The 25,247-nt window shown below is 51.3% G+C and overlaps 1 protein-coding gene across 1 annotated transcript; it reads right to left on the reverse strand.

Moving 5' to 3' along the window:
* Positions 1-19,122: 19,122 nt before the first annotated feature.
* On the reverse strand, positions 19,123-22,035 carry BARHL2 (BarH like homeobox 2). The gene is made up of 3 exons (XM_062004145.1): positions 21,453-22,035; positions 19,891-20,116; positions 19,123-19,435 (listed from the first exon to the last, which is right to left on the reverse strand). Exons 1-3 carry the CDS (start codon positions 22,033-22,035, stop codon positions 19,123-19,125), a joined length of 1,122 nt encoding a protein of 373 aa, XP_061860129.1.
* Positions 22,036-25,247: the final 3,212 nt, after the last annotated feature.

Here is a 25,247-nt window from a genome sequence, read left to right on the forward strand (position 1 = left end):
TTAGATGGAAGTATATATTGCTTAACATGCTGCATAATTATTGTGAAACAGAAATAATGGACCTACATGTTCACTTTTTCTTTTTAATTCTGTTTCCCTACCAGAGCAGCAGATAATTCTTGTGTCTCTAGCAGCAGCAGAGGCAAGATAAATATTAGAATGTCTTACAACTGGAGGTATGCAAATAATTGAATCCTCACTACAGTGGCTAAACTGGGAAAATAACCTTTCATTTTGAGCTGACAAGGCCAAAAAAAAGTGTTTGGATTTCATAAAAATAAGAACTAAATCGTGCTTTGTGCTTGTGAGGTGTTTAGTTGTATTTAGACACGTTTGGTGTCAAAAGATGACCTTTACATTTAAAATATCACATTTTTAAACTTTATAAAAATCCCAAAGCGATTTTATCATTTCTCTTTTTTTCTCTTTTTGCCTATCTGCAACCATTTGAACATTTCTGTTTTAACCATCAGAAAGTGGCATTTTTAATGAGTAGATTATGTGCCTGAGATACTTCGTTTCGTTCCGATTCCAATGTTCAACGTTAATTCCGAGTCTCTCTGACAACTGGACCACAACTGTCCTTCTATTTTTGTGTTATTTCTTTACACTGTCAAATCAGGGCAGTTTTCCACTTCGAGGAGGCTGAATATATTCAGCAAATGACATAGTCATGGCCCATATGCCCTGTATATTTTGCTATTAATTGTCCTCAAGGAATTAATCTCTGCACAGTTACTTTGAACTGGTCTTAAGCCCTATGTAAACTTAATTCCTTTCACAGAAACACAGATCAGTCTAGGAGGAAACCTATGATTCCACATTTCCTTGTACTGGAGAAAGACTACAGCAGTGCCCAACACAGGCTAAATCCAGGTACATCCCAGGTGTGAGGCCAAATCCGTCCCATGGAAATTCTGTTGGTGGGAATAGTTTGGCCGTTACTTTGTATAGGTCAAACAAATTGGTGTCTGATTGTATTAAAACCACCAATTGCAAGTACAACACAAAGTATCTGAAATACTCAGCAGGCCCCAGGGCTGCAGAAAGGTTTTATGGGGAACAGATTTCCTAACCACTGCCTGCAGGACATGAGCACCCATAGGACATCCCAGAGGCAGCCATGCGGGATTTGCCAGGGAAGCTTGGCTGGGCTCTCCTTGGCAGAAAACCGAGCCCCTCCAGAGGCTGAGAATGCCTCAGCTTGCCCAGGGTCTGGCTCAACCACAGTGCAAAACTGGAAAAGCTCTATCAAGGTGAGGTACTTCTTTTTTCACTATTACAGGCATTTATAGCTCACCGAGCTTCACTTTACTTGAGTGACACCAACAGAATACACAACTGCTCCAGTTAAATGTGCAGCTCATTTCTGTCTACATCATGTTGGCAACATGTTCAAATGTATTCAAAATCAAGTCTGCAAAAGAATTTCTCATCATCAAAGACAGCAGCTTTAGTTCCCATAATTGTGTTGTTTTGTCCAAGGCTGAAAGGATAAAACAATGCTGCTGGAGGACAGCAGTTGCAGTACCTGTGTGGTCTCACTATCATGTGTCACACAGCCATCTCGGCCTGAGTGCTGCACAAGGCCCTGTAAGGACAGCCTAAATTCATCTTTAATTGTAGAACAGCAACAACATGCCTGCAGGGAGCATTTGCTCCCATTGTCTTGAAGACCACAAGCTATGAGCTAGTCCCTGATTAGGTCACTTCAGCCCCAGGAGCTGGTATTGGCTAGCTTATATCTCTTATTTTATCCAGTGACCTACTAAAGGCTCAGAAAGAGGAACCTCATGAGGTTCAACAAGGCCAAGGGTAGACTCCTGAACCCAGGAAGGAACAACTTCATGCACCAGTACAGGGGGAGACCTGCTGGAGAGCAGCTCTGTGGAGAGCGACCTGGGAGTCCCGGTTGATAATAAACTAACCATGAGCCAGCAATGTGCCCTCATGGCCAAGAAGGCCAATGGGATCTTGGGATGCATCAAGAAGAGTGTGGCCAGGAGGCTGAGGGAGGTTCTGCTCCCCTTGTACTCTGCCCTGGTGAGGCCTCCTCTGGAGTCCTGTGTCCAGTTCTGGGCTCCTCAGCTCAAGAGGGACAGGGAACTTCTGGAGAGAGTCCAGCGCAGGGCCACCAAGATGATCAGGGGACTGGAACATCTTCCTTATGAGGAAAGGCTGCAGGAACTGGGGCTGATTAGTCTGGAGAAGACTGAGGGGAGACTTCATTAATACAAGTATTTAAAAGTTACGTGTCAAGAGGATGGGACGACACTTTTTTTCTGTAGTGTCCAGTGACGGGGCAAGAGGTAATGGACAAAAACTGGAACACAAAATGTTCCACTTAAGGAAAAGCTTCTTTACTGTAAAGGTGACAGAATCCTGGCACAGGCTGCCCAGGGAGGGTGTGGAGTCTCCTTCTCTGAAGGTTTTCAAAAACTGCCTGGACACATACCTGTGTGGCCTGATCTAGGTGGACCTGCTTTAGCAGGGGGGTTGGACTGGATGATCTTTAGAGATCCCTTCCAACCCCTACCATTCTGTGATTCTGTGATTACAGAAAAACATTTTAGGTGAACTGTTGCTAATATGGCAGCCTAAAAGAAAATACAAGTTTTTCCACAAATTGAAGCTGTGAATTCCAGTTTAGGGGTGTTCTTCATTAACAGCTATGAATTTTCAATCGAGGGAGGATGTCACTCCAAATCTCCAAGTGTCTCTGATACATCAAGTGCAGAAGATGCACACTGAGCTCTGGGACAGGGGCAATTAGGGATGGCTGCACAGCAGCAGGCTGGGGGACAGGTCAGCAATGCCCTGGCTCTGCCTCTCACTGTAGCAGGATTCTGCACAGACCTGGAGAGGTGACCAGCAAGGACTTCTTCATTCTCTCCAAAGGGGGTCTTTAGATCCCAAGGACCCTGGAGAAGGCATTATCCCTGGGCAACTTCCAAGAGTCAAGGTGGTGGGTCAAGGCCAAGATCACCACCTTTGGGTGGACATTTCTTCCACAGCCTCACTCTGTCTGGGCTGCAAATTTGCTTGCTGTCTGCCTCCTTATGTGGTTGGTAAGAGAAGCTTTTCAGGTCCTCTGCTTCCTGATCTTGCCTCATCCCCTACACCTGGCTCAAATAAACACAAGAGGAAAAGCTCAAAAAGTCTCTCACTTCGAGAAGACCCTCACTCCAAGTACCTCAGTACTCCACAGTTAAGATTCCACTTAGAGATGGTAGCAACTGTGTTCTGCAAGAGGTTCATCAGTACCAATGACCTCCTCATTTCTATGAACATGTCCAGGACAGACCCCAGGACAAACGTGTTCTCACTCCTCACCCAAAAAAAAAGCCATTTGCAGCAAAGCACAGGATCACCAACACAGACATTATTTACTGGTTAGGTAACCTCATTTTGAAAGACTAATAGTTGTTTTACTGTTCACACAGAATGACCACAATGTGGGCAAGGAGCCTTTTTTTCCTATTTCATGTGACCCTGGTAGTGACACTCATTTTTCCACTTACCTGGGAAGAGTCTTGCTGGGGAAAATATGAGCAATGAAATAACCATAGTTTTATTTTCCAGGGCATCATCCTGTTGGCTTTATTAAAACCAAAACGAAACAAAAGCAAACCAAGAAACAAAAGAAAATTACTAAAACAGTAAGAGTTATCCATCCTCCTCCATGACTTACTCAGATTTGGTTTAACACTGCAGGCCTCAGCATGTATAGCTCTGATTTCTGCTAACTGGTCTCAGCCAAGTATTTTCACACCTTTTTTGTACTAAATGCTCACAACTGGTCACTCCACTAGAAACTGTCACCATGACATTTTATTTGGAATTTTAACAACACAAAAAGCACCAGAAATGAATCTCAAAATATTAATCTTTTATTGTTTGCATTGCAGTAAATTCCTGCAAATGTGTCCCATTATCTTTTTATACAATTAAACACATAACGCCTAACTGTTAAGGTATCAGCCCAGCTGGGTACAGATGCAGTCCACTGCCAGTCTGAACAGACCTCAACTGCCTCCTAATAATTACCTGAATAAAAGAAAAATAATGAAGTGCTGTAGATTGCTCATCCAAACTGGTAAAAAGCTGTTTGCAAAGGATAACGACGAAGGGAGTGAGACACCAGGCTTTGCTAATAAATAATTCTCAGAAACATCAGCTCTCAATTTACTACTTGTACACAATGGGCCAGTCAAAACTTGCAGGATGAGCCAATTTGCCACAGCTCTTGTTTTGAGTCTTTGTGAAGCTGCTGCATGAGCACAGTGGGGGCTGCTTGCATCTATCCCTGGAGTCAATCAGTGGGCCTTTGTTTCCCGCTGGTCAAAAATATCAGGTGGCTTTGAGAGTCTAATTATCAATGAAAAATTAAATTCCATACAGGAACATAGCCAGGAGTTGCCCCCTGCCTTCTGCCCTCATTCATGGGGTGTGAGTATCAGGATATTTGTTATAATTCAAAATGTATTCAAGCCAAATTGGGAACTTCAGGGGTAGGAAAGACAAAAACCTAAACGTGAAAACAGGAATCAAGGGCCTCACTGGCAAATCAGCAAATCTCTCCTTCTGCTCCCTTAGCAAATGGGGTGTGCAGCCCTAATTGTGCAAAGGGCTCTCTTGGAAACACTGCCCGTCAGTGATTTCTCATTAGGAGCGTGTTAAGCCGAGTTTATACCTGCGTGGTTCCACAGTTTCCTGGCCTTGGGGAAGTTTGAATGTTGAATAAACCACCAAATCAGGGTCTAGCCCTCGCCGGAATGGAATGGGCAGAACCATTTGTCAGGGCACAGAGATGAAAATCCTGAAGACAGAGGAGAGAGCATCAGCCAGTCACCAGCACCTCTTGCTCAGAGATGTCCTTTCAGCATCACAGATTGCAGAAACCAGAAGAAATCAACATAAACAATCCCTGGCTGAGACCTTACGAGTACAAAGTCACCAGAAGTAGTGCACAACGGCCGTGTAAAGGTGTAATATCTATCTCCCATTCAACATGTGGAGACAAACAAGGCATCTCAAATGCTTGCCAGGAAGCAGGTCTGGGCTCCTGCTTACATTGGCCTTTCAACCCCAAGCTGTAAGGCAACCAGGGAAAAAAACAGCCCTGAATACAGCAGAATATGTTTCTTTACCTGTTGGATCATTTTCCAGCAACCAGTACTCATGATTTAGGGATGTGGTTTAGTTTGGTGATGGGCTTGGCAGTGTGAGTTTAGTGATTGGACTCAATGATCTTAAAGGTCTTTTTTGACTGTAATGATTCTATGATTCCACGATTTCTCACGAGGAGTGGATCTGCTTCCCAACAGGACAACTGCTGAAGCAGAGAGGGAGCTGTGACACAGATGTGCGGTAGCTAACGGAAGGCAGTGGCTCTGCTTCTTCACTCCCCATCACTGTCTTTGTTTTTGAACACAATTATGAAATATAGCCACCCTCCAGGTCATAGGTGAGAAATCATCTGGGCAGCTGCCCTTGCCGGCAGACTGAAGAGGCTGCACGCAGTCCAGGGCAGGATCCCTCCCAGGCCACATCTACCAACATCGTCTCACTGAACTTGACCCCCTCCCTTCACAGTTATTCTTGGCAAATATTCTGCTGTACTCAAAGAACTGAGTCCACATGATTCACCAGCAAGAGTTGTGCTTCTGTGTACCTGTTATATGTCCTGCATCCTTTTGATTACAAGATATTTGGTTTTGCCTAAGTAAATTGATGTATCAGGAGAGAAGGATCCTGGGACAGAAAGTCTTATAAGAGAAAACAGTAGAAGAAACAGAGACACACTGCTAGTGAGAACCAGTATAAGCATGGCTATACCAAAGCCTTGCAACTCTTGAGGCTCTTAAGCTGTACTTGCAGCAGCACAGCAATTAACTCTGCCAGGGGCCTTAAGGTAGCTAAAAAACTTCTGTCAGAGTTATTTTCCCCTCCAAAATAAAAGTGGTCATAACTGTTCCGAAGCCAGGAGGAGGAGATGTATCTGCACCACTCACTGCATATGCAAATATGCTACACAAACCCTGATTAGCTCTCCTCAGTGTCTGGGCACTGGCCATCCTTGTCCTCTCTGCTTGGGAAGCCTTTCCTTTTCTGCAAGAAAATATTTTAAATGTGTGGCTAAACCACCTTCAATCTGCAAGCCTTCCTAGTTCCTTCCAGCTCCTCCATCCCTAACACACAAGATTAAACATGGCAGCTGCTCAGAGCTGTCTGTCCTGAGAGATTTTTCAAAAGGAACTAACCAAAAGGAGATCATTGGCTACCCAGGCACCAAGCAGAGCAACTACCCTCAGACCAGACTTTTGTCTAGCAAAATACTCTGTATTTATATTCTTTTTGTTTGGCCATGTGGTTTGGACACTAATTTTTGTTCTAGCATAAAGCTCTGGGAAACTGCATAATAAACACACAGCAGATCAGAGCAGTGAAAGGGTGGAAGGGTGGAAGTGGGTGGAAAGAGGGGGCTTTCTCATTCTGAATTTAATTATAGTTCCCAGTTGCCTCTCTTCTCACTGGGAAATCGGTGGCAAACATGAAAGGACTTCTGCAAACCCAGTCCTACAGACTCTACTCACACACAGCTGTCATGAGGGCTATTCCACAGTTAAAGGGTATCCACAGTAAGCGATGGTGAGCGTACAGAAGCATTTGTGGTGTCAGCTCCAAAGTTGGCTCCTACCCCAACAGTCTGCTGACAGCTCATCCCCCTGCAACCCCTCTCCATGCTGGCTGCTCTGCTCAGGAATTGCAGCCTTGGACTCTGCCAGCCAAACTCAGATAAATACAGATAAAGTTGTCCTTATGGCAGGCAAAAAAGCTATTATAGAAGAATGTTTTGAACAAATATCTTTTAAGATTTTTGTCCTTTCTGCCATAACAACTGGAACACCTCAAGACAGTTTTAAACGTTGTTCAAGGTTGCATCATACATTTTATACCATAAATTATTAAATGACTTAATGGACAATGCATTAGAAGGAAAACAGGCAAATTACAGAATAATTTAACTGTTGCAAAGAAACAGAGCAACTTGCAGGACGTAAAACACTCTATTTTGACACAGAATGCCTGAAGCTAAAGCAATTAAGGCTGCAAAATATTGCCAGCTGACATGATGTGTATGTAAATTTGTCATTCATTGGCAAGGGTTTGTAACAATCACAGGCAATGTGCACAATAAAACAATCGTGTGGTATAAAATGCTTTCTGCTAAGAGTACTCAGATAATGGTGGTTATGTATCATTTAAGCATATCATTAATAAACAGACAGTTGTTGTTCATGTCAGAAGATCCTTCTCCAATACCAATAACTCAAACGAAGATAGCCCTTCAAAATATTATTTACCCTTATTTTTGTGCAGGATGATGAAGGAAATATTTTTTGTTCTAAGTTCCTTTTAAGAGCTACTGCAAGCTTTTCACCAGAGATTCAAATTCTAGTGAGTCAGCCCCTCCAGGCTAGTTTAAAAAAGCTCACAAACTCCTTGCACTTTGCCAGAAGAGCTAGCAAAGAAAGAGATGCCTGAAAGATGCCAATACTTATATGACTTGAGTCAATTACTTTATGCAAAACTGAGAGCAATAAAAGAGGCAATGAGACCCTTTGAGCCCCCATCAAAAAGCAGTAGATTTAACTATTTGTCTTTCCAGTCTGTACATCTGTACAAGCTGCCCAACTCAAGAGCAAGGGTAGGCCCATGGTGTCACGGGTGAGCCCAACTTTTTGGGTGCCCACGTTCCTCCCGGGAGGTGGTGGGAAGCACAAGTTGCTCGTTACCCAAGGTCTTTGTAATGGGGCAGACAACACCTTCCACCCAGGCATTACAAATCCTGCTATGGCCTATACAGAACAAAAGAATTTAAAAATGCAGTCCTGGGGAGCCTGGGCTCAATCTCAAGCCCTTTGCTGTATGAAGGAGGGCAAAAGATCTAAACAGAAGGCAATGGAGGAGGCTCAGATCCCATCAGCCACCCTTCGGCCAGCTCTCCCATGTCCCAGAAGTGCTGCTGCTGCTTTCCAGCCATCCCCATCACTGAGCCAAGGCTCACCAGCAGCCCTGGGCACAACACGAGCCCTCTCAGACATGCTTGCACACTCCATCCTGTGATGGGAAGAGTGGTTGATAAAACCACAGGACACAGATCTAGACAAAACAAAATGTGAAGCCCACCATAAGGATGCCCAGCTTTCTGTATGAGGGTGATGGGTCCCTGCAGATGACCGAGTCCCACATTTCAGCTCGTTACACCCTGGCATGCAGAGTCCAGCCTACCAGTGCAGCCCACTCATAGAGCCTAGCTTGATCTCACAGTCAGACCAGTGCTCCCTGTCAATGGCTACTGGGAGCAAACTCTTCCCCAGCCTTTGGAGAAGATGCCTCAGAGAATATCCTTCCTTCCAGCACTTAGGTGCTTCATCCTGTTGTCTACCTTCTTTACAAGGGTGACAGAATTCCTGTAAATCCCTTGTCCTGGGCTGGTTAATCTCAACAGCTGATGTGTGAGATTACTGACAAGCAAAAGCCCTTGACAGGAGAGGAACATGAGAGAGGTCTTATCAAAAGCACTAGGAGCTGAGGGCACTGGAGCTTTGGCCTCCAACAGCATCTCCCAGACCAGACAAATAAATTCCCCAAACTGACACACACCACCTCTAGATCTTCAGCAGCTTTTGTTTTTCCTAGTGATTTTGCTGATGAGGTAAATTAAGCTGTCTTTGTTTCTTTAGACACCGTTTTGGGAACACTTTTCCTTAGGGAGGAAGCAAGTTCTGCTCTAGATCACATTCAAAAGAGTATGATAAGCCTTCACTGGAGTTAAACACGGGATTTCCCTGAGACAAGAGTCTAACACCACACCTATTGTCTTTAAACACCCCATTTGTGGGGTATAGGAAAGCAGACACCCCAAAGCATCATGTTTCCCAACAGGCAAGAACAGAGGGAGCATTCACCTGGGATGCCTCTCTTTTCCTGCATGACATTCTGACAAACGCATTCTGCTAAGGACCATCGTGATACAGCCACGTTGCAGAAGGAATTAGGGACAACTGAATTCCACCATAGTGGCTGCAAGCTGAGACTGAGACTGACAAGCTCCCACATTCCCATCAAAACACAAAAAAACCCTACAGTGTACCTGCTCAGGACTCACCTCTTCTTCTTAGGGACCTGGGCAGCTGTTAGAGAATTGGTATTTCCAAATGCTATGCCAGCACCGGGACATGTCCTAGTAAACATGATGCTGATTTTGGCTGATTTTCACCCAAAGCCATCACTCATTTTTTCCAAGTTCCTCTCTGGTAGGTTGATGCCAAAAGGTAAGAGAAGAGGGTGCAGGAAGAGGGTGAATTTTAAACCATCTCTCCATATAAATAGAACAGGTTATGCATGCCTCTCTGAAGTACACTATTAATCCCAATTGTGCTATAAAATATATATGACTCACTTGAGCCTTGTTCTCTGGTGAATTATGAACTATTATATCACTCATGGGATAAGTATTATGTCTCTTAAGAGACTATCACCTTTCCTCTATGTTATAATATAAAACTTCGTTGAAACCTGCCGTGCCTGATAGAAACAACTTCTCATGATGCACATTAAATCTTTTCCTCTTACAGCTTCCTTCATTTAGCTGATAGGCACGTCATGGTGAGTTCTTTCAGATGTAGCATAAGCATAAATTAGTATGTAAGAGAAGCAGTCGTTTAGCAGAATTTCTTTCTTTAATAAATCTGATGATATTTATATTTCATCACAGAGCAGAAAGATTTTTTTTTACACATTTAAAGATTTATTCCTGTAGTAAGTATCCAATTAATAGGGCTTTAGCATGCAGACAGGAATTGTATTTATGCTGAAGAAAACGTATTCTCATTATACTTTTATTCTCATGTTAGATTTATTGTGGCTTCCATTGTAATTTATTTTAGTAGTTCCATTTTCTAATTCTTTATATTTACACATCTCTTCCAAAAAAATAATAATACATAAATAATACCTGACAACACTTTGCAGATTTTCTCTATTTGTATGCTTTAATTTTCTGAGCATCTTGGAATGGAAATGCTGTGAACTACAAAGGAAATCTCTATGTGATCTCTATTACACAAAAAGAAATTATCATTTTTAAATTGTCTTCACTCTGCCAAGTTCTTTCCAAGTTCCAGTTTGTGATGCACGAGTGTAGGCAGGAAATGGTAGCAAAGTCAAGTCAAAATACCCACTACCTGCGCTTACGCTTTCTATGTGTTGCTGTAATTAGCGGTGTCAGAGGACAGCCTGCTGCATTGCAGCAGAGAGCTATTTCCTATTTACTGTCACATGTATTGTTTCCATAGGCTTTTTGGCTTGCTGGCATGATAACACAATCCTACCACTGCAATTTTGTAAACCACTACTGGGAATGATGTCGGGGCAGTAACGCTTTGCCCAGTCCTTAACCCATCCTGCTCAGCTTTCCACTGGGGTGTGGAAACCTACAGGGAGACTGAACCTATGGTGAGACTATATGGTCAGAACCAATGGTGAGGCTGGCCTTGCCAACATTGCAAACATGAAAAGACCTTATGCTGAACAAGTGTTCCTGTGCACGCTACATCTCCAAACAGAAAGGTGACTACAGGCTGCTTATACAGGAGCTTTCCTGGGTCTGGGTGATGTAGGACAGCTTTCTGGTGCAGTCCATTCCAGAGCAATAGCTCCAGTACTAATCTCAGTGGGTCAGACCCTGCCAGCAGTCAGGTGGGGCACAGTCAGCATATGCCTGGAAAGGCAGAGAAGTTACACATCAGACATATCTCTATATGTAACAGCCAAATATGGCCAAGTGCTGTTGCAGTAGATGTTGCTTTCATTTTGCAGTGTACCCTCTGCTGTGAAAAAAAAAAAATGACTTTGTGTTAGATATCACATCTAATTGTTCCTGTTGGGCTGGCCTAGAGAAATGTCAACAGTGCTTTGTAAGTGCTAATTGGGGTGTCCATGCTCTGCAGTAGTTTTGGGATACGACACCCAAGACTGAAGAGGTTAAGAGTGTTTTAGAATACTGTACTGTAATGAGCTTAGTCTCCATGGAAGAGGCACAGCTCTGCTGCACAGTCTCTCTGCTGTATTGCCCAAGCCCCACATCAGCACGCTGGCTAAGGCAGGCTACCCATGGCCACCACCAGTCACCAGGGAAGGTGAGTAGTCTTCCCAGAAGATGCTGCCGAGTTCTCGGCAAAACAGAGTGAGCTGAAGAGAGAAAGAAAAGAATGAGGGAAAGGAGAAAATAGGAAAAGGAAGTGGGGGGGGAAAAAAAGACTGCTAGAGAATGACATAGATAGAAAGTTGTCAGCATGCTTACCTGGCATCCTTCTGTTTTAGGAAAAGAAGCCCTCACTGATCTATTAAGCTTGTGCAAATATGGGTTGGAGCTGTCAGTGCCTATACTGGGTCTCCCTTACAGACATATACTTTGCTACTTTTCCACATAGACCCATCTATGCCTCTGATGAAATATTAACCTAGCCTTAGTTCACAATTTCTAAAGCAGAACTACATTATTTTAATATAAGGACAGTGATGGTACCTGAACCCACAGGGTCCAGTCAAATTACTAGTAGCAAATTCCTCAAACAGGATTTTTTGACAGCCTTCATTTTCCAAATTGCTCTGTACTGCTTTAGAGCACCAGTCTGAGGGAAGCTGCACATTTCTTTTGCATTGCTGAGGTAGTAGAGTGTCTGCTGTGGCATCCCATCCTGCTATGGACTCAAGCACTAAATCATCACTTTTACTAGAGAGCCCTCAAAACTTTCAGGAATTCCTTTTGTTAGATCTTCACACAATGAAAATGAAGTATTTAAAGCTATAACATGTCTGCTATGAGCTACAAATCTGTCAGGGAGATATCCCATGCCTTGTTGAGCCATGGGGGACCTCTTGTGCCCCTCAGTGCATATTTGCCACTCACATGTGCAGTGTTGCACCAGGTCAGGATTCTGCTTTAAACAAATCCATAATTGTCATGGAGGCCTTTTCATCTTCCACAGGAGACACAACCCTACAACAGAGATGGAAACAGGACTCAAGCCCAAAACACTAGACTTGCTCAGATGTTGAGGCAAGGACATGAAAAGGAAATCTGAAAGACTATTTTAAGGACAAAGATGAGGTCTCAGATGTGTTCTCTGTTTCACACAATCCTGACATCATTATTACCCCAAATGCTAATGTAGAATAGAAAGGCAATTATTCCCAAGCTTGCTTCAAATCCCTTGTTCTTCTTGACCTCAGAATAAAATGTAACAGTGTCAGACTCCACAGAAAATACAGGGCAAAACCTCACAGACATGCTCGCAGCAAAGATTTGTGCTGGCTCTAGGGACAAGGTCTGGGGAGGGCACTACAGGAGAGGTGCTGGCTCAGAAAGCTCTTTGAGCCATAGGCTGTATCCTTCCAGAGGAGAAGGTATGGAAGTTGTGCTTCTACTGTGTGTATTCAAGCTGCTCTCTGAAAGAGACAGCTCAATAAGTCCAGGATTTGCCAAACTGTTCTCAGCAGTGGTGTCCTGAGGTTAGCCACCTAGGGAATACTCTTTTTTTAGGACAATATCCCGAGGGAGCAGTTCCAGTTCCTTTTCCTCGCTGCTTTTTCATAGGGACCAGTGCAGCTGCACAACTGAATAATGAATTCTGGTAATAGATGTTTTATCCTGACTGCATGTGAAACAAGTGATAAGATGTTGGCTAAGCTGCCTACCCATCCTAGTTTCCCAGTTGTACCCACACACTGCTGTACAAAAGTCAGAGGCAGATATTGTCCTGCATGTTTTCAGATTGATATCACCTGTGTGGACTCCTGTACTTGGTATGGAAGGAAGCAAGAAGTATTTGCACACGCTTGTCAAGCAAGAGAAAAGGCCATTTGAATTTACATGAGGTCTCAACCAGTGTACAAATCACTGCATGCCTGCATCTAGGTCTAGAACTAGAGAATACACAATGAACAGAGGAAAATCTATCTAGAAGCTGTGTGTGCATGGCCTGGATCTAGATATTTTACATAGAAGATTTATACACTGCGCTGCCACACCGAAATGCCCACTTTACATTTACTACAGAAAGCAAGTATGGCAAAGAAAACATCCCTCTTGGTCTGCACATCTTCACTGTCTAGATCCACTAGTTGTATTTATGTTTTATGCTTGCATTCTGAAATAGCAGAAAATTGGAGGGGGAAGGTGAGTTATGGATGGACATGACAAAAAGCTAAATAAATATTTAATGTATCAGCACCTGTCATATAGTTTCTGTGCACCTCCACTATCGATTTCCTGGTAGTTCTCCTTCCCTACCCAATTTCATTAAAGAATAAAAGTAAAGTAATAAGTCATTTCACACTCTGTCTGACCATTATACAATAATAGCAAGATTTCATGCAAGGGTACAACATTATGCCCATCTGCAATCACAGTCTCTTTGCAAAAATCTCAATTCACACTTCACATGCAGCTAACCTTGTTACCATTCCCTTCCTAAATCCATCAGTCTTGCAGCTGCACGTCTTCACAGCCCAACATCTTAAAATTCATCACTTTGACACCCTTGCATCCCTCCAGGTCAAGCTAAAGAAGACAACCAAGAATAATTAAGGGGTACCCCAGATGTTTGGTTTACCCCTAACCAGCCTTTTCAAGAACTGGGTACAGTTCTCCCTCTGCACTCTAAAGGACCGTGCGAGGGGTTGTTTCAAGGGGGCGAGACCTCCAGCAAATTTCCCAGCTATCCCCCACTTTTTTTCTTTAAACCAGTATATCTCTTTGTAGTTGAAATTTGAACAAGAAGCGTGATAATGAGTAGGTTCAGGGAAGGAAAGGTGTTATCTCATTAAGGTAATTACAAAGACATTCCCACCATTACCTCGGTTTGAAAATGTGGCAATTAAAGCTCCCTACATGGGCTCTCCGAGACAAGGGAACACGACAGCCTCGGACAACTTTTGCGTGCCCGGGCCGGGAGGGAGGGAAGCTCAGCTGCCACCCGTCCTCCACGGCTGAAACGCCGGTCCCTCGGGGCAATGCCCGGGGCAGCGGGAGCGAGGGTGGCCGCGGCTACGCCCCCGGCAGACCGGGTCCCCGCCGGGGCAGGCGCGGCGGTGCTGGCGGCGGGGGAGCCCCAAGGGTCCCGGCGTGCCCCGCATTCATCGCTGGCGGCGCGAAGTGCCTTGCTTGGGGTTCCTTTGAAGTCCGCTAATTTTGAGGACCGGCGTTCGTGCGCTTCCATTAATAAAAGCGGCTTGTGAAAAATAGGGCATATGAATATGGAAACGGAGTTTTAAAGTGATGGGCGTTTCGCAGGACCTACTCTCCGGCTGGAAATACGTAGAAATAGGCATTGGCTCCGGCTGCCCCACGGCCCCTTCGATGCCAGGAGCAGCCCCAGGAACGGACGAAGTTCAGAGTTTCGCGAAACGAGAGCACAGGGGAGTGGCGCCTTCGGGGGCTGCCCGCCCAGCCCCTGCCCCATGCCCCTCCCGGGAGGTCTCTGGCCCCGTCAGCTGTCCCTCGCCTGGGACTGCAGGGGTCGGTTCGATGCCGTACCCGAAACACAGTAGGCGACTGCTCCCGCGGGATGAGGGCTCAGGGCTGACCCGGTAGGTCAGGTTTATGGTGCCTCACAAACCAGGCTCCACGTTAAAGCGGCTATGGGGAAGAAACCCGGTGGTGTTACCGGCAGGAGACGTGGACTTAGCAGCAGGACGGAATAGAGGGACTGAAAAAGCCGTGTAATCCCAACCTGAAACGGTTACTCGCCGCTCCAGGGAGAGGAATATTTCTAACACTATGAAGGGATTTACCCTTTCCACGGGTAAGTTCAGCCTGGCTGCACCCACTCCTCGCTTTGGGCTGTAGCCTAGTTATTCGAGCGGGCTGCAATAAGGATTTAGGGCGACTTACAGCTTGCATTCGCACAGAAGCGTCGTGTAAATATATAGTAAGATAAACTCTGGAAAGCGATGGAATAACAAAAGTTAAAAGCCCACCCGCACAAGAAACACTAAAAGTTGTGAGAGCAACAGGCAGCGGCAGAGCCCTAACACGGCGTTACAGGCGGGCTGCGCTGGTCTGTGCAGACGCAAGCAGGGTAACCGGCATGGTAGGGAGCTCCGCTCGGTACTGCTCACTGGTTTCCAGCAGTTGAGCCGGACTTGCTTGCCCGACTGGGAGGGCATATTCGGCTCCAGCTGCCGCCCCAGCTCCAGTGCAAGCACTCTCGGAGCAGCAAAGACAATGCCCATCCCTGAGTCGCAGCCCAGAGAAGTCCCCCTTCTCACTTTCTGCTGTAATGATGGCCAAGCTAATCCCCTGGGAGGGGGGAGTAATTAAGCATGATCCTGCTGCTGCATTCCGCAAGAGAGTCCTTCAGCCAAGAACGTCGAAGCGGCCCGACTCAGATGCCGGGAGGGTTCAGCCAAGAGTTGGACGCTACGACGAGTCGCCAAAACCTTGCCTGTGTGTAGCAGGAGTTCCCCGAGGGAGCCTCCCGTGTCGTGCCCGCATGCAAAACACATAGCAACGATCCAGCAGAAACAAACTAAAGGGAAACCGGGGACAGGACAACCAAAGGGGCTTCCGCGTCCCACCGCGGCCGCGCCGGTGTCAATCCGGAGCAACTCGGGAGGGAGCGGAGCCGTCCTGTCCCACTTCCCGTCCTACCAGCTGCAGCGGGGACAACACCCAAAAACTCAGGACAAAGCCGTTTGGATGCAGCCCCCACTCCGTGCTCTCAGGGCCCAAGGAGCCTGGGCCTGGCCCAGGACAGGGGCCGTCTCCCGAAAGACGAGCCTCCTCTGTCTTTGCTACTGGCTGCCTACAAGCGCCGGGAAAGGAGGCCGCCCGGTTGCGGCGGACGGAAGGCCCCCGGAGCCCCAGGCTGCACTGCCCCGGCGCAGGGCGGCGGCTCCCGCGGGGCCGGCGCGCCGGGTGCTGCCGCTGCCCCCGGGCCGGGCCCGCCCGCGCCGCCCGGAGCTGTCCGTGGTGCTGAGCTCGGGCGGGGCCGCAGCCGCCCCGCTCCTGCGGGCCGCGGTCTGCTACCGGGAGAGAGCAAACGCCCGCAGCGAGCCCGCGGGCTGCCGCGTCCCCGTGCCCGCGGTGCACACCGCTCGCCTACAGTCCCACGGTTTGTTTCCTCGCTCAGTACATCGACAGACAGGTCTTTTCCGGCGAGTGCCGGCAATTCCCATGGTTTAAGGCTAAGAGAGTCTGTTCATCTGGGAACAGATGGGTTGGTTGGTGCACATCCACTTCCAGGGCTGAGAGCAGTTCCTGACCCGGGTGAGGGCTGGAAAGGGACTGCAGGAATTCAGCAGCTCGACAGCAAGTCTGGAGGCGGCCACGCTGAAAGCAGCTGCCTGGAGGAGGAAAGGGAACAGAACACGAACGGCGGGGCTGGAAAGGCACGACCGCCAACGGCACCGAACCGTGAGTGGTGCCGGTCCTGCTCCGTGTCCGGCAGCGGGGAGGTGACCTCGCGCAGCCCGGCCCGTCGCCCTGCTCTTTGTCCTGCCACGGAGAGCTGAAATGCGCGCCTATGTGCCGGGGCGGGCGGACGCCTTAAACGAGCAAGGGAGCCCTTTCCTGGAAGGCTGCAAGCGGGGAGCGAGGCAAATGAAGTAGCGATGCATTTCCATCCCTTCTTACCAAATGGGGAAAGGTGGGTGATAGGAGCGAATCCTGCTTTAAACCTCCTCCCGCTCGCACGCACTTCCCGGTGGCGAAATACGTTCCAGGGGAGGTGGGGGTTCCTTACCTCCCTCCCCCGGCAGACTCTACACTCGCAGTCCCCCAGCCCGGCCGCGCTCCCCTCTCCTGCCTGCAAGCCCCAGCCCGCCGCTATTCCGAAAGCACCGGGAGCCCCCTGCCTTTGCACAGGCGGCCACCCCGCGGCCCTTGGCCGGCCCTACTCGAGAGGGAGGAGTTGGCAGATACTCATCTGTCTTGCATTAAACTTCTTTTTTTTACTCCCACTACCTTTCAGCTAATTTGAGCAGTCCAAACCGAGCCCAAATTTAGCCATCGAGAAGAAGAACGAGCTGGGAACAGGTTTTCCAGATGGATTGCCTCCTTTAGGGAGAAAACAGCCCAGGATTGGGTGTTTAGACTCAGGAAAAGGCTCTATCCGAGCCGAAATGTCCTACCTCCTTCCCCAGCACGGATAGAATGTGTTTCACAGGAAAATCTCGGCGGCGAGACGGGGCGGCCGGGCTGCTCTGGCCACCCGGCGCTCCACTCCCGGGTCGTTCCTGCCGGGGGTAATTTGGGGGCCACGGCGGAGGCGCGGGGGAATAGTCAGTGGCCGCCGCAACACAGGCAGAAAACGAGGTGGGCGTTCCCGACCCATTCCCCTTTTGTTAGATCAAGGCAGAGGTCAATATGGTTTTAACGCGAATTTATTAGCAGAGAAATCAGCAAGCCTCTCGCTAATTAGCAAAGCCCAAATAAATGTGCCCGGAGGCTTCTCTTTTCCTTTCCTTTTTTTTCCCTTTTTCTTATATTCTCCTGTCTCAAAAGCAAGGGAACCTACAAGTGAAAATAGAGAAAGAAAAAAAAACCCCAAACCCTCGGAGGAGAAGATAATGTTGGACTTTAGGAACGTTTCCAGAGTAATTGCTGTATAACTTTCTAATTTCGCATGGGGGTATTCACCTCCAAAGGCTGGGGACAGAGCCGTCCCCGGAGCCCGGTGGAGAGTCTCAGCCCCCAGCCCTGACTCGTACCCTCTCCGCCCCCGCGGGACCCCGGCGGCCTCGCGGCCCGGGCCAGCGTGGGGAAGAGAGGTGCTTGAGAGGGAAGCTGCCTTGCCAGGGGAAGGGGGCGGGGGCAGTAACAGAGATCAAAGGCCGGCGGGGCCTGGGGGCTTTGTGTCCGCCGGGACTCCCCTGCCCTTCCTGCCCGTTTCCCTTCGTTACTCACCCCGACCATCGGCGCTCGCTGTCTGTCCCAGCTCGGTGCGGAGACAGCTGCAGTGCCGGGGCCGCGTCCCCAAACACGGCACGGCCCCGCCGCGCTCTCCCCCAGGGTTGGAGCCGACCCGGGCCGCCCGTCGCACCACAGCCTCTCCCCGCCGCCTTCCCAGGAAACCCACGGCCGCCCTGCTGGGGTGCTTAAAATAACGGCGAGAGGCACGACACCTGCGCCGGGATTTGTTTTTCCTTTAAAACATAGATAGGGAAAAATAGCGCCGGTTATGAAACAACAAGCCTGAAATTAAAAATACATTTAAAAAAGGAAAAAAAATGGCATTTGTCTTTTCTACTCCGAATGTCTTGCGTTCTCGGCAGGGGGAAAATTAGCTACCTTGAATTTCCATGTTTGTTAAAAAAAGATAAAGTTTATTTCTTTTCTTTTTCCCTGTAGTTTTTCAGTCACCAAAAAAAATTTCTATAATTTGTCATCTAAGCATTTATTTTACTGAATCCAAAAAGACATGAAAAGGGAGAGGGAAGAATCACGTTCGTTCGTTTTAAACTAACGTATAGAAGTGATTTTTTTTTTTTCCTTTTTTGGACGACATATAATAAATATGATATAGCACTCAGCACTCGGTCTGTACAATTCTGTTCGCATTAGGGAGCATGCCACTTTTCAATAAGAAAAACAAAAAAGGTCATGAGAAAAATCAGTGCAAAGTCCTCCGTTCCCCCCGTCTTCTCCGCCGGGCGGGGGTCGAGGCGCTCTCACTCCCTGCGTCCTCCGCAGCCTTTAGTCTCTCCGGCGGGCTCGGGCTCCCTCTCCCTCTCTCCTCATCCTCCTCCTCCTCCCCCTCCGTCCCTCTCTCTTTCCGAGCTCCAAGTCCTGCCTCGCAGGAGTCGAGGTCGGCGGGTCGTCCCGTGGCTCTGCCCGCATTTCCCCGCGTGTGGTCGTTTCACTTACGGGCTCGGCTCTGGGTTCACGGTTCTAGAGTCCCTGCTCTGACTGATCGCCTCCCTCGGTGGCCGGTGGCTGCCTGCAGAAGCTCCTGCCCCTCGGCTTCCCTTCGCTTCCTCTTCTGCGGTGCTGGGGCTTGTTTGGGGACGGGGAGGGGAAGGGCTCGTTGCGGGGACCGCGGTGCCGCTTCACCGGGGGTGCGGGGTGCCGGGCATGGGGTTGGCCAGAGGGTTAAGGGCCGGCTGCCCGCCGGGCCCCAGCCCGTGGATCAGCACCCGCGGCACCAGCGGCCGCTGGAGCTGAGGGTGCGGCGCGGGGGGAGTCCGGTACATGCTGTTGTACATGGCCGCGGCCGCCGCGGCCGCCGTCGTGCTGTCCATGCTGCCCAGCAAGCTAGGGTGGTAGAAATAGGGCGAGGGGAACATCCTCTGCAGGGCCGAGTAGTTCCCGGCCTCGGCCAGCAGCTCCAGGCCCACTGCCGTCTGCCGCTTCCACTTCGTCCTGCCGGGGGGAACAAGAGGCGGCTGCAGGGAGGGCGCCGCAACGGGGCACCGGGCCTGTTTCCGCGGGCGCCAGCGGGCGGCGAATCCCCTCCCCGCCACAGCCCTGCACCGTCCTGAGGGCCGGGACACGGCGCGACCCCCCAGCCCTGCCCAGCTCCCCCCCACCACTCGCCGGCAGAAGCACACGGCGACTCCGGCCAAATTAATAACCACAGCACACGGTTAGATCGCAGTGCGCTGACACTAATGATTTGCGACAGAATTAGGGTGGCTGCAACCGTATGTAATGAGACAGAAAATTACGGCAGCAGTGGCAGGGGTCGGACCCCCCAGCCCGCCGCCGGAGAGGGCGCGAGGCCGCCGCCAGGCGCTTCCCGCATCCCCTCAGGCTCCCCCGGGGCAGGAGCACGCAGGCGCCCGCCCACGCCCCCGGGTCTCCGGGGCCAGACTTACCTTCGGTTCTGGTACCAGGTTTTCACCTGTGTGTCTGTGAGATTGAGGGCGGCGGCCAGGTCCATGCGGTCCTGCACGCTCAGGTACTTCTGCCGCTCGAAGCTGCGCTCCAGCTGGTTGAGCTGATGGTCAGAGAAGGCGGTCCGCGCCTTCCGAGGCTTCTTGGCCCGTACTGGCGGGCTGTCCCGGCTGCTGCTGATCTCCCGGTCGCCCTCCTCCTTTGTCCCTGCGAGCGAGCCGAGGCGCGGTGAGGGCCGGCGGGACACCAGCTCGGTCCCCGCCCCACCCCGCCGCTGTTACCGGCTCTGCAGCCCCCTCCCCGGGGGCTCCTCCGGGACATGTGGGGAACGGTCAAATATGAGCGGGGGTGGGGGGTGAAGGGAGAACGGGATGGCGGCGGCTAGCCCGTCCGGAGGACAGCGGGATTTCCACTCTCGGTTTGCCAACTAGAGGTCTTTCGTTATTTTCTCGCACTCTCACTCTGGCCCGAAATGCCGGTAAAACGATATGTCAATCCGGCTCCGCCCGGGACCGGGTTTGTGGCGCTCCTTGATCTTCCCCGCAGGAAGAACAATAATCTCCCTAATTGACTCACTAGGGAGGTTGGTGCACACAAAAATGGCCAGACCAGACTGTACATCTGTTTTGGGCACTCTTATGCTAATGCTGAAAGAGCAAAATGAGCGGCAAAGCCGGGCGTCTCGCAGCTCTTCAGCCTGGCGAAAAAAATATCTCTGTGGGGCAAAATTAGAAAAATGTGTCCTGTAGCCTTTCTGGCCTGAGAGGGAGAGCAGCCCCGCTGGTACAGCGGGGAAAATAGCCACTCTCCCCGCTTCGCCTTGCCTCACTTCTCCCTTTCCTTTCCCCTCGCACACATTTTCATTTACCAACCCTGCGCGGCGGGGCCTTCCCAATTAGCAAGAAATCTGTAATTTAATACAGAATAGAAGAACCTTCTTATCCCAGCGCGTGGACAAGCCGGGAGTTCTGCAAAACGCACAAAGCCCTCCAACCTTTCTCTGCTTATCGCAGGCCGACTGGTTTTTAAATGATTTTATTTTTTCATTAAAAGTTGCGGTTTTTTCGTTTATTTGGTATCGACTGTTGTGGAAGTGGGATTTTTTATTTTTCCTTTTGTTTTTTTTTTTTAATTTTAGATTGAATGAGCAAAAACGAAAAGGCTGGAGGCAGTAAGTGCAGTGAGCCGCTGGGTCTTAGAAAGGTAGAGAATCATTTATGTGTATTTGCATCAAAAATAAATATGTTCTGGATTCCAACGCGATCCCGCTGCTCCGGGTAATTTCTTTAAGAATAGGGAAGTTTAAATAAATAAATTTGTAAAAAGGCCGACAGAGAGGGGAGGAAAAAAAAAAAAAAAGGAGATTTAATTTGCTATCGGTCTTAAACCTGCGACAGCGAGGATCGCCGACAAGCCCCGGCGGAGCGGAGCGCTCCTGCCGCAAATTTCCCCCCGATTTTCATTTCACCGATGTGGCCGAGTGCCGCGGTGCCGGCATTAACGGCGGCCGAGGCGGTGCGAAGCCGGTCTGTGCCGTACTCACCGTGGCATTTGATGTCGCCCTGTGTGTCATCACGCTTGTCGAGCTTGGCTTTGCCGTCCTCCTGCTCGAGTTTGGGCCTGAAGCTCTCAGGGGCCGCGCTGCCCTCCTGCTTGGGAGTGTGATGGGGAGAGGGGACGCTGGTACTGTAAGGTGCACACGCCGCCAGCGGTTTGCTGTCGCCCAAAATGTCCTTAATTAAAAAAGAAGAGGTGGAAGTCCTGGGGCCGGAGCTGGCCGAGCCTAGCTGGGGCGGCGGCGGCTGCGGGGGCGACGGCTGCAAACTCGGCGGCGGCGGCGGCGGGTGCGGGCCGAGGTGGAGGTGGTGCGGCGGCGGCGGCGGGAGGCTCTCCGCCACCCCCAGGTGCGGCTCGGGGTGCTCCATGCTCACCGAGATGGGCGACGAGGGCGCCGTCCCCACCGTGTCGATTTCCGAGCAAGGGGACGGCGTGGCCTGGCTCCTAAAATCCGCGGGCCTGCCGTCGCCGTGGGGGCGAAAGTCTCCGTTCATGACTCCGGGGCTGCCGGTGCTGCCTCCCGACAGGATGGTGTCTATCCCGAAGCTGGACCCGCTTGGCCCCTCCATGCCGGACCGCTTAGCGTCGCGCCCGCATCCCCGCGGGCAGCCGTGGGGGTCGCACCGAGGGTGGAGGGGAAGGGGATCGAGGGGGAGGGGGGGCGAGAGGTGAGAGAAGCGGGTTACCCCAACCCACGCACCGGCGACGCGGGCGGCACTACCGCGGAGCCCCCGCCGAACACCGCATGGCCGCCGGGCCGGTTCGTCGCTACCCAACTTTGTTGCGGGAAGTTGCGGGCGCGGCGCGGAGCGGGGCGGACACCGGCCACTGCGGCGCGCCTTCCCGTGCCCACCGAGCTCCTCTCGGCGCCGGCGACTCCCCCCGTGACGTCAGGGCCGCCGCGTTTCCCCCCCCCCGCGCCGTTTGTTATAAACCTGGGCTTTTGCCGCTGCCCGCCCCCATTGGCGGAGCGCCGAGCGGGGGCTGACGCGGCGCGGCAGGCAGCCAATCAGCGGCGGCGGCGGCCGCGGGCGCGCGGGGGAGGGGGCGAGCCGGGGAGGAGGTGCTCCCCCCACACCCCCCATCCTGTGCCCGTGCACGCCGCCGCCGCCCCGTCGGGCCTCGGTGTCCCGGCCGCCGGCTCCGGTCCCCCGGAGAACATCGCTCGCTGTCCCTGGGACGGTTCCGTGGCTGAATGTCAGAGTAATGGGAAGTGCCAGTGACAAGACGTCGTACTAATCCCGATGAAGTGGCGTGCCAACCTAATTAGCAGAGTAATTATAAAGGTGGTAATGAATGATACAGAGTTCTACGAGTTATATTTTAGTACGAATTACCTTTTCCAGGCGCCCATGAAGCCCAACCCGGCGTCTCCCCTCACGGCCTCCAGCAGCCTCCGGATCTGACTAGCCTCGAAACCAGCAGCCTCGGAGGCGCGAGGGGACGGGGTGAGAGCAATGGGGCCGCAGGGCAGGATTAGGACAAGATCAGCTCAGGGGCGATCAGTTCAGCGACGGCACTAGGCGATGCCCCGTCCCGCACACAACAGATGCCCCGGCGATGGGAGCCCGGTGCCGGCCTGGGGACAGGAGCTGGCGAGCGAGAACACTAGGGTCGCTTTTAACTCACTGCTTATCCCGCCTGCCCCATACCGAGAATGCCCTGACCGGCCCTGTGCAGACCTGAGGGAAGCGATGGCTGCGAGCGTGCGCCCCTACCTTGTTTACCCCCCGCCGTTCGTTTCCTGGGGAAGCCATCCTGCTCAGAGCTACGGAAGGGCGCGGGGAGGGCATGGGGAGCACAGGTGCCGTGGGAGGCCGCGGTGAGTCGATAACTCGTTGCAGCCGGTTGGGTCCGACGTGAGACGCCACAGCCGCGGGGCAGTGGTGCGGGATGGGGAGTCGCTCCCCGACAAGAGAGATGTGACGATGCGAAGAGTGCCGCGGCCTTCGTCTCTGCTTCCGACGGCTCGGAACCGGCCTTCCCTTGGAGGGAAAAAAATCGCTGGGCCTCCACTGGGATTCACTGGTCATTGGTGTCACACCCAAAGCGCACCGGCCCTAGCTGGCCGCCGCGGCGGGGCAGCTCCCGGCCCCACTCCCACACTGGGCAAGAAGTTTTTCGACGGCAGGAAACCTTATCCGCGGGCAGCCCGCCTCTACCAAGCATTCCCCCTCCCCCCCGACGACCCCACATGGCTGCTTGCCGCACCGTGGGCAGCCGGTGAGGGCAAACAGGCGTACGGTTTGCCCCGGGGCTTTAAGGCGCCGGTGCTGCTCCCGGAGGCCGGTGACGAAGCGGGGGCGACGGGCCCGCAGGAGGTGCAGGACCGCCCATGACCGCTGGGCGGCGGTGGCTGCAGCCCCCGTTGTCCTCGACGGGCGACCGGTGCGGACGGGGCCGGAGGCACGAGCACTGCCGCCCCAGTGTGAATGCAGTGACTTCCCGCCAGGGCGTCCTTACAGATCGGGGCGCTTGTAGGAACGAGGAGAGGAAAAGGAGACAGAAGAAGATGGGGGGAAAGTGAGGAGCAAAATGAAAGATCAGGACAAAGGGGGAAAAATAAGTAAATATCTGCAAATGCACAGGCAGGTTTCCTGCAGCAGGGAAGAAGCCCGCGGAGGCCCTATTTATGGCGCTGTCTTGGTTTGCAATTTACCAAAAGCATGTCCTAATTATCCCTAGGGGAATGCGGGACCCGGGGTAATATGTTACACTAGCATAATCCTTTAACTCACAATACACTTCCCCGTCCTGGAATCGGGATTTAGGGCTTAAAGTCATGTTCCCGAAGAGCGAACACCTTTCATTTTCTTCCTCCTATGTTTTAATCCTCATCTCCATTGTGCAGAAATATTCTGGGGGACCGTGATGGCGAGGCCCGCTCGGGGCAGCGGCTCCGCTGCCGGCCTGGCCCCGCGTCAGTGCGGACTGCCGGCTGCCTCGGTCTCTCCCGCTGCTCCGGCGGCCGCGGCGGGCGGGTTTTGGCTTCCCGGAGGCCAGATCAACCCGAGCGGGGATATGTCACGCCAAAGGCCTTGCACCTTCCAGTGGCACCTTACGCGAGCACGGAGGGCAGCGGGACTCTCCCTGCACTTGTTGATGCCTGGGGTGGACGCGGGACATTTACACATATCAGCGGTAACCGAATCGAAGCGATGAGCGGAGGTGCCACTCAGGAGTCCCCACTCGTTAATTAGCAGACAGCTAATTAGAGCAGCACTTTGAGTGCTAATCAATGGCCCGATGGAGGCTGGGGGCAGCGAGATGCACAGACTATCATGTGCCGGGCAGGGGGTGCCGAGGGGGCGGCCCCGACCGAGACACCACGGACTGGCCCCTAGCTCCGGGTCCGGCCCCGGGGACCCGGGAAGAGGCTGGTGCGGAGCTGCCATTGCCGCCTTGGCCCCCGACGGGAAGCTCTGGGTCCGCCGAGAAGGTCCCCGAGAAGCGGGGTTCCCTGGGTCGCCTCTCAAAGCGGCTGGGATCTATCAGGGCGCAGCATCCCGGCCCTAGGATGAGTTTCTCCCCACTCGGATTTTGATACACAGTGGTGTTGGCTCAGTGGCAGCCTCGTAACTCGGAGTGAAGGGGGGCCGAAGGGGGCCGGGAGGGGCTGAGCCCGTTGTACTGTGAAATTTAACAGTCTGAACATCCCTTTATTAAAAGCTGCTGCTTGACATTTACACTGTGCCAACAGACTTGCCGTCTAATCCAGGCGAAAATATATTGTACCTCGGAGTAATTGGGGCCGTTGCAAGAGACGCTACAGAACGTTTCC

This window comes from Colius striatus, chromosome 10 (assembly GCF_028858725.1).
Source record: "Colius striatus isolate bColStr4 chromosome 10, bColStr4.1.hap1, whole genome shotgun sequence".
NCBI classification, from domain to species: Eukaryota; Metazoa; Chordata; class Aves; order Coliiformes; family Coliidae; genus Colius; species Colius striatus.

Excerpts from the sequence above, each read along its gene's own strand:
- BARHL2 (XM_062004145.1), bottom strand. The coding sequence starts at position 22,035 with ATGGAGGGGCCAAGCGGGTCCAGCTTCGGGATAGACACCATCCTGTCG. Across the intron at positions 20,117-21,452 it reads GGGCGACATCAAATGCCACG|GGACAAAGGAGGAGGGCGAC; the intron begins GTGAGTACGGCA and ends GCTCGCTCGCAG. Across the intron at positions 19,436-19,890 it reads ACCTGGTACCAGAACCGAAG|GACGAAGTGGAAGCGGCAGA; the intron begins GTAAGTCTGGCC and ends TCCCCCCGGCAG.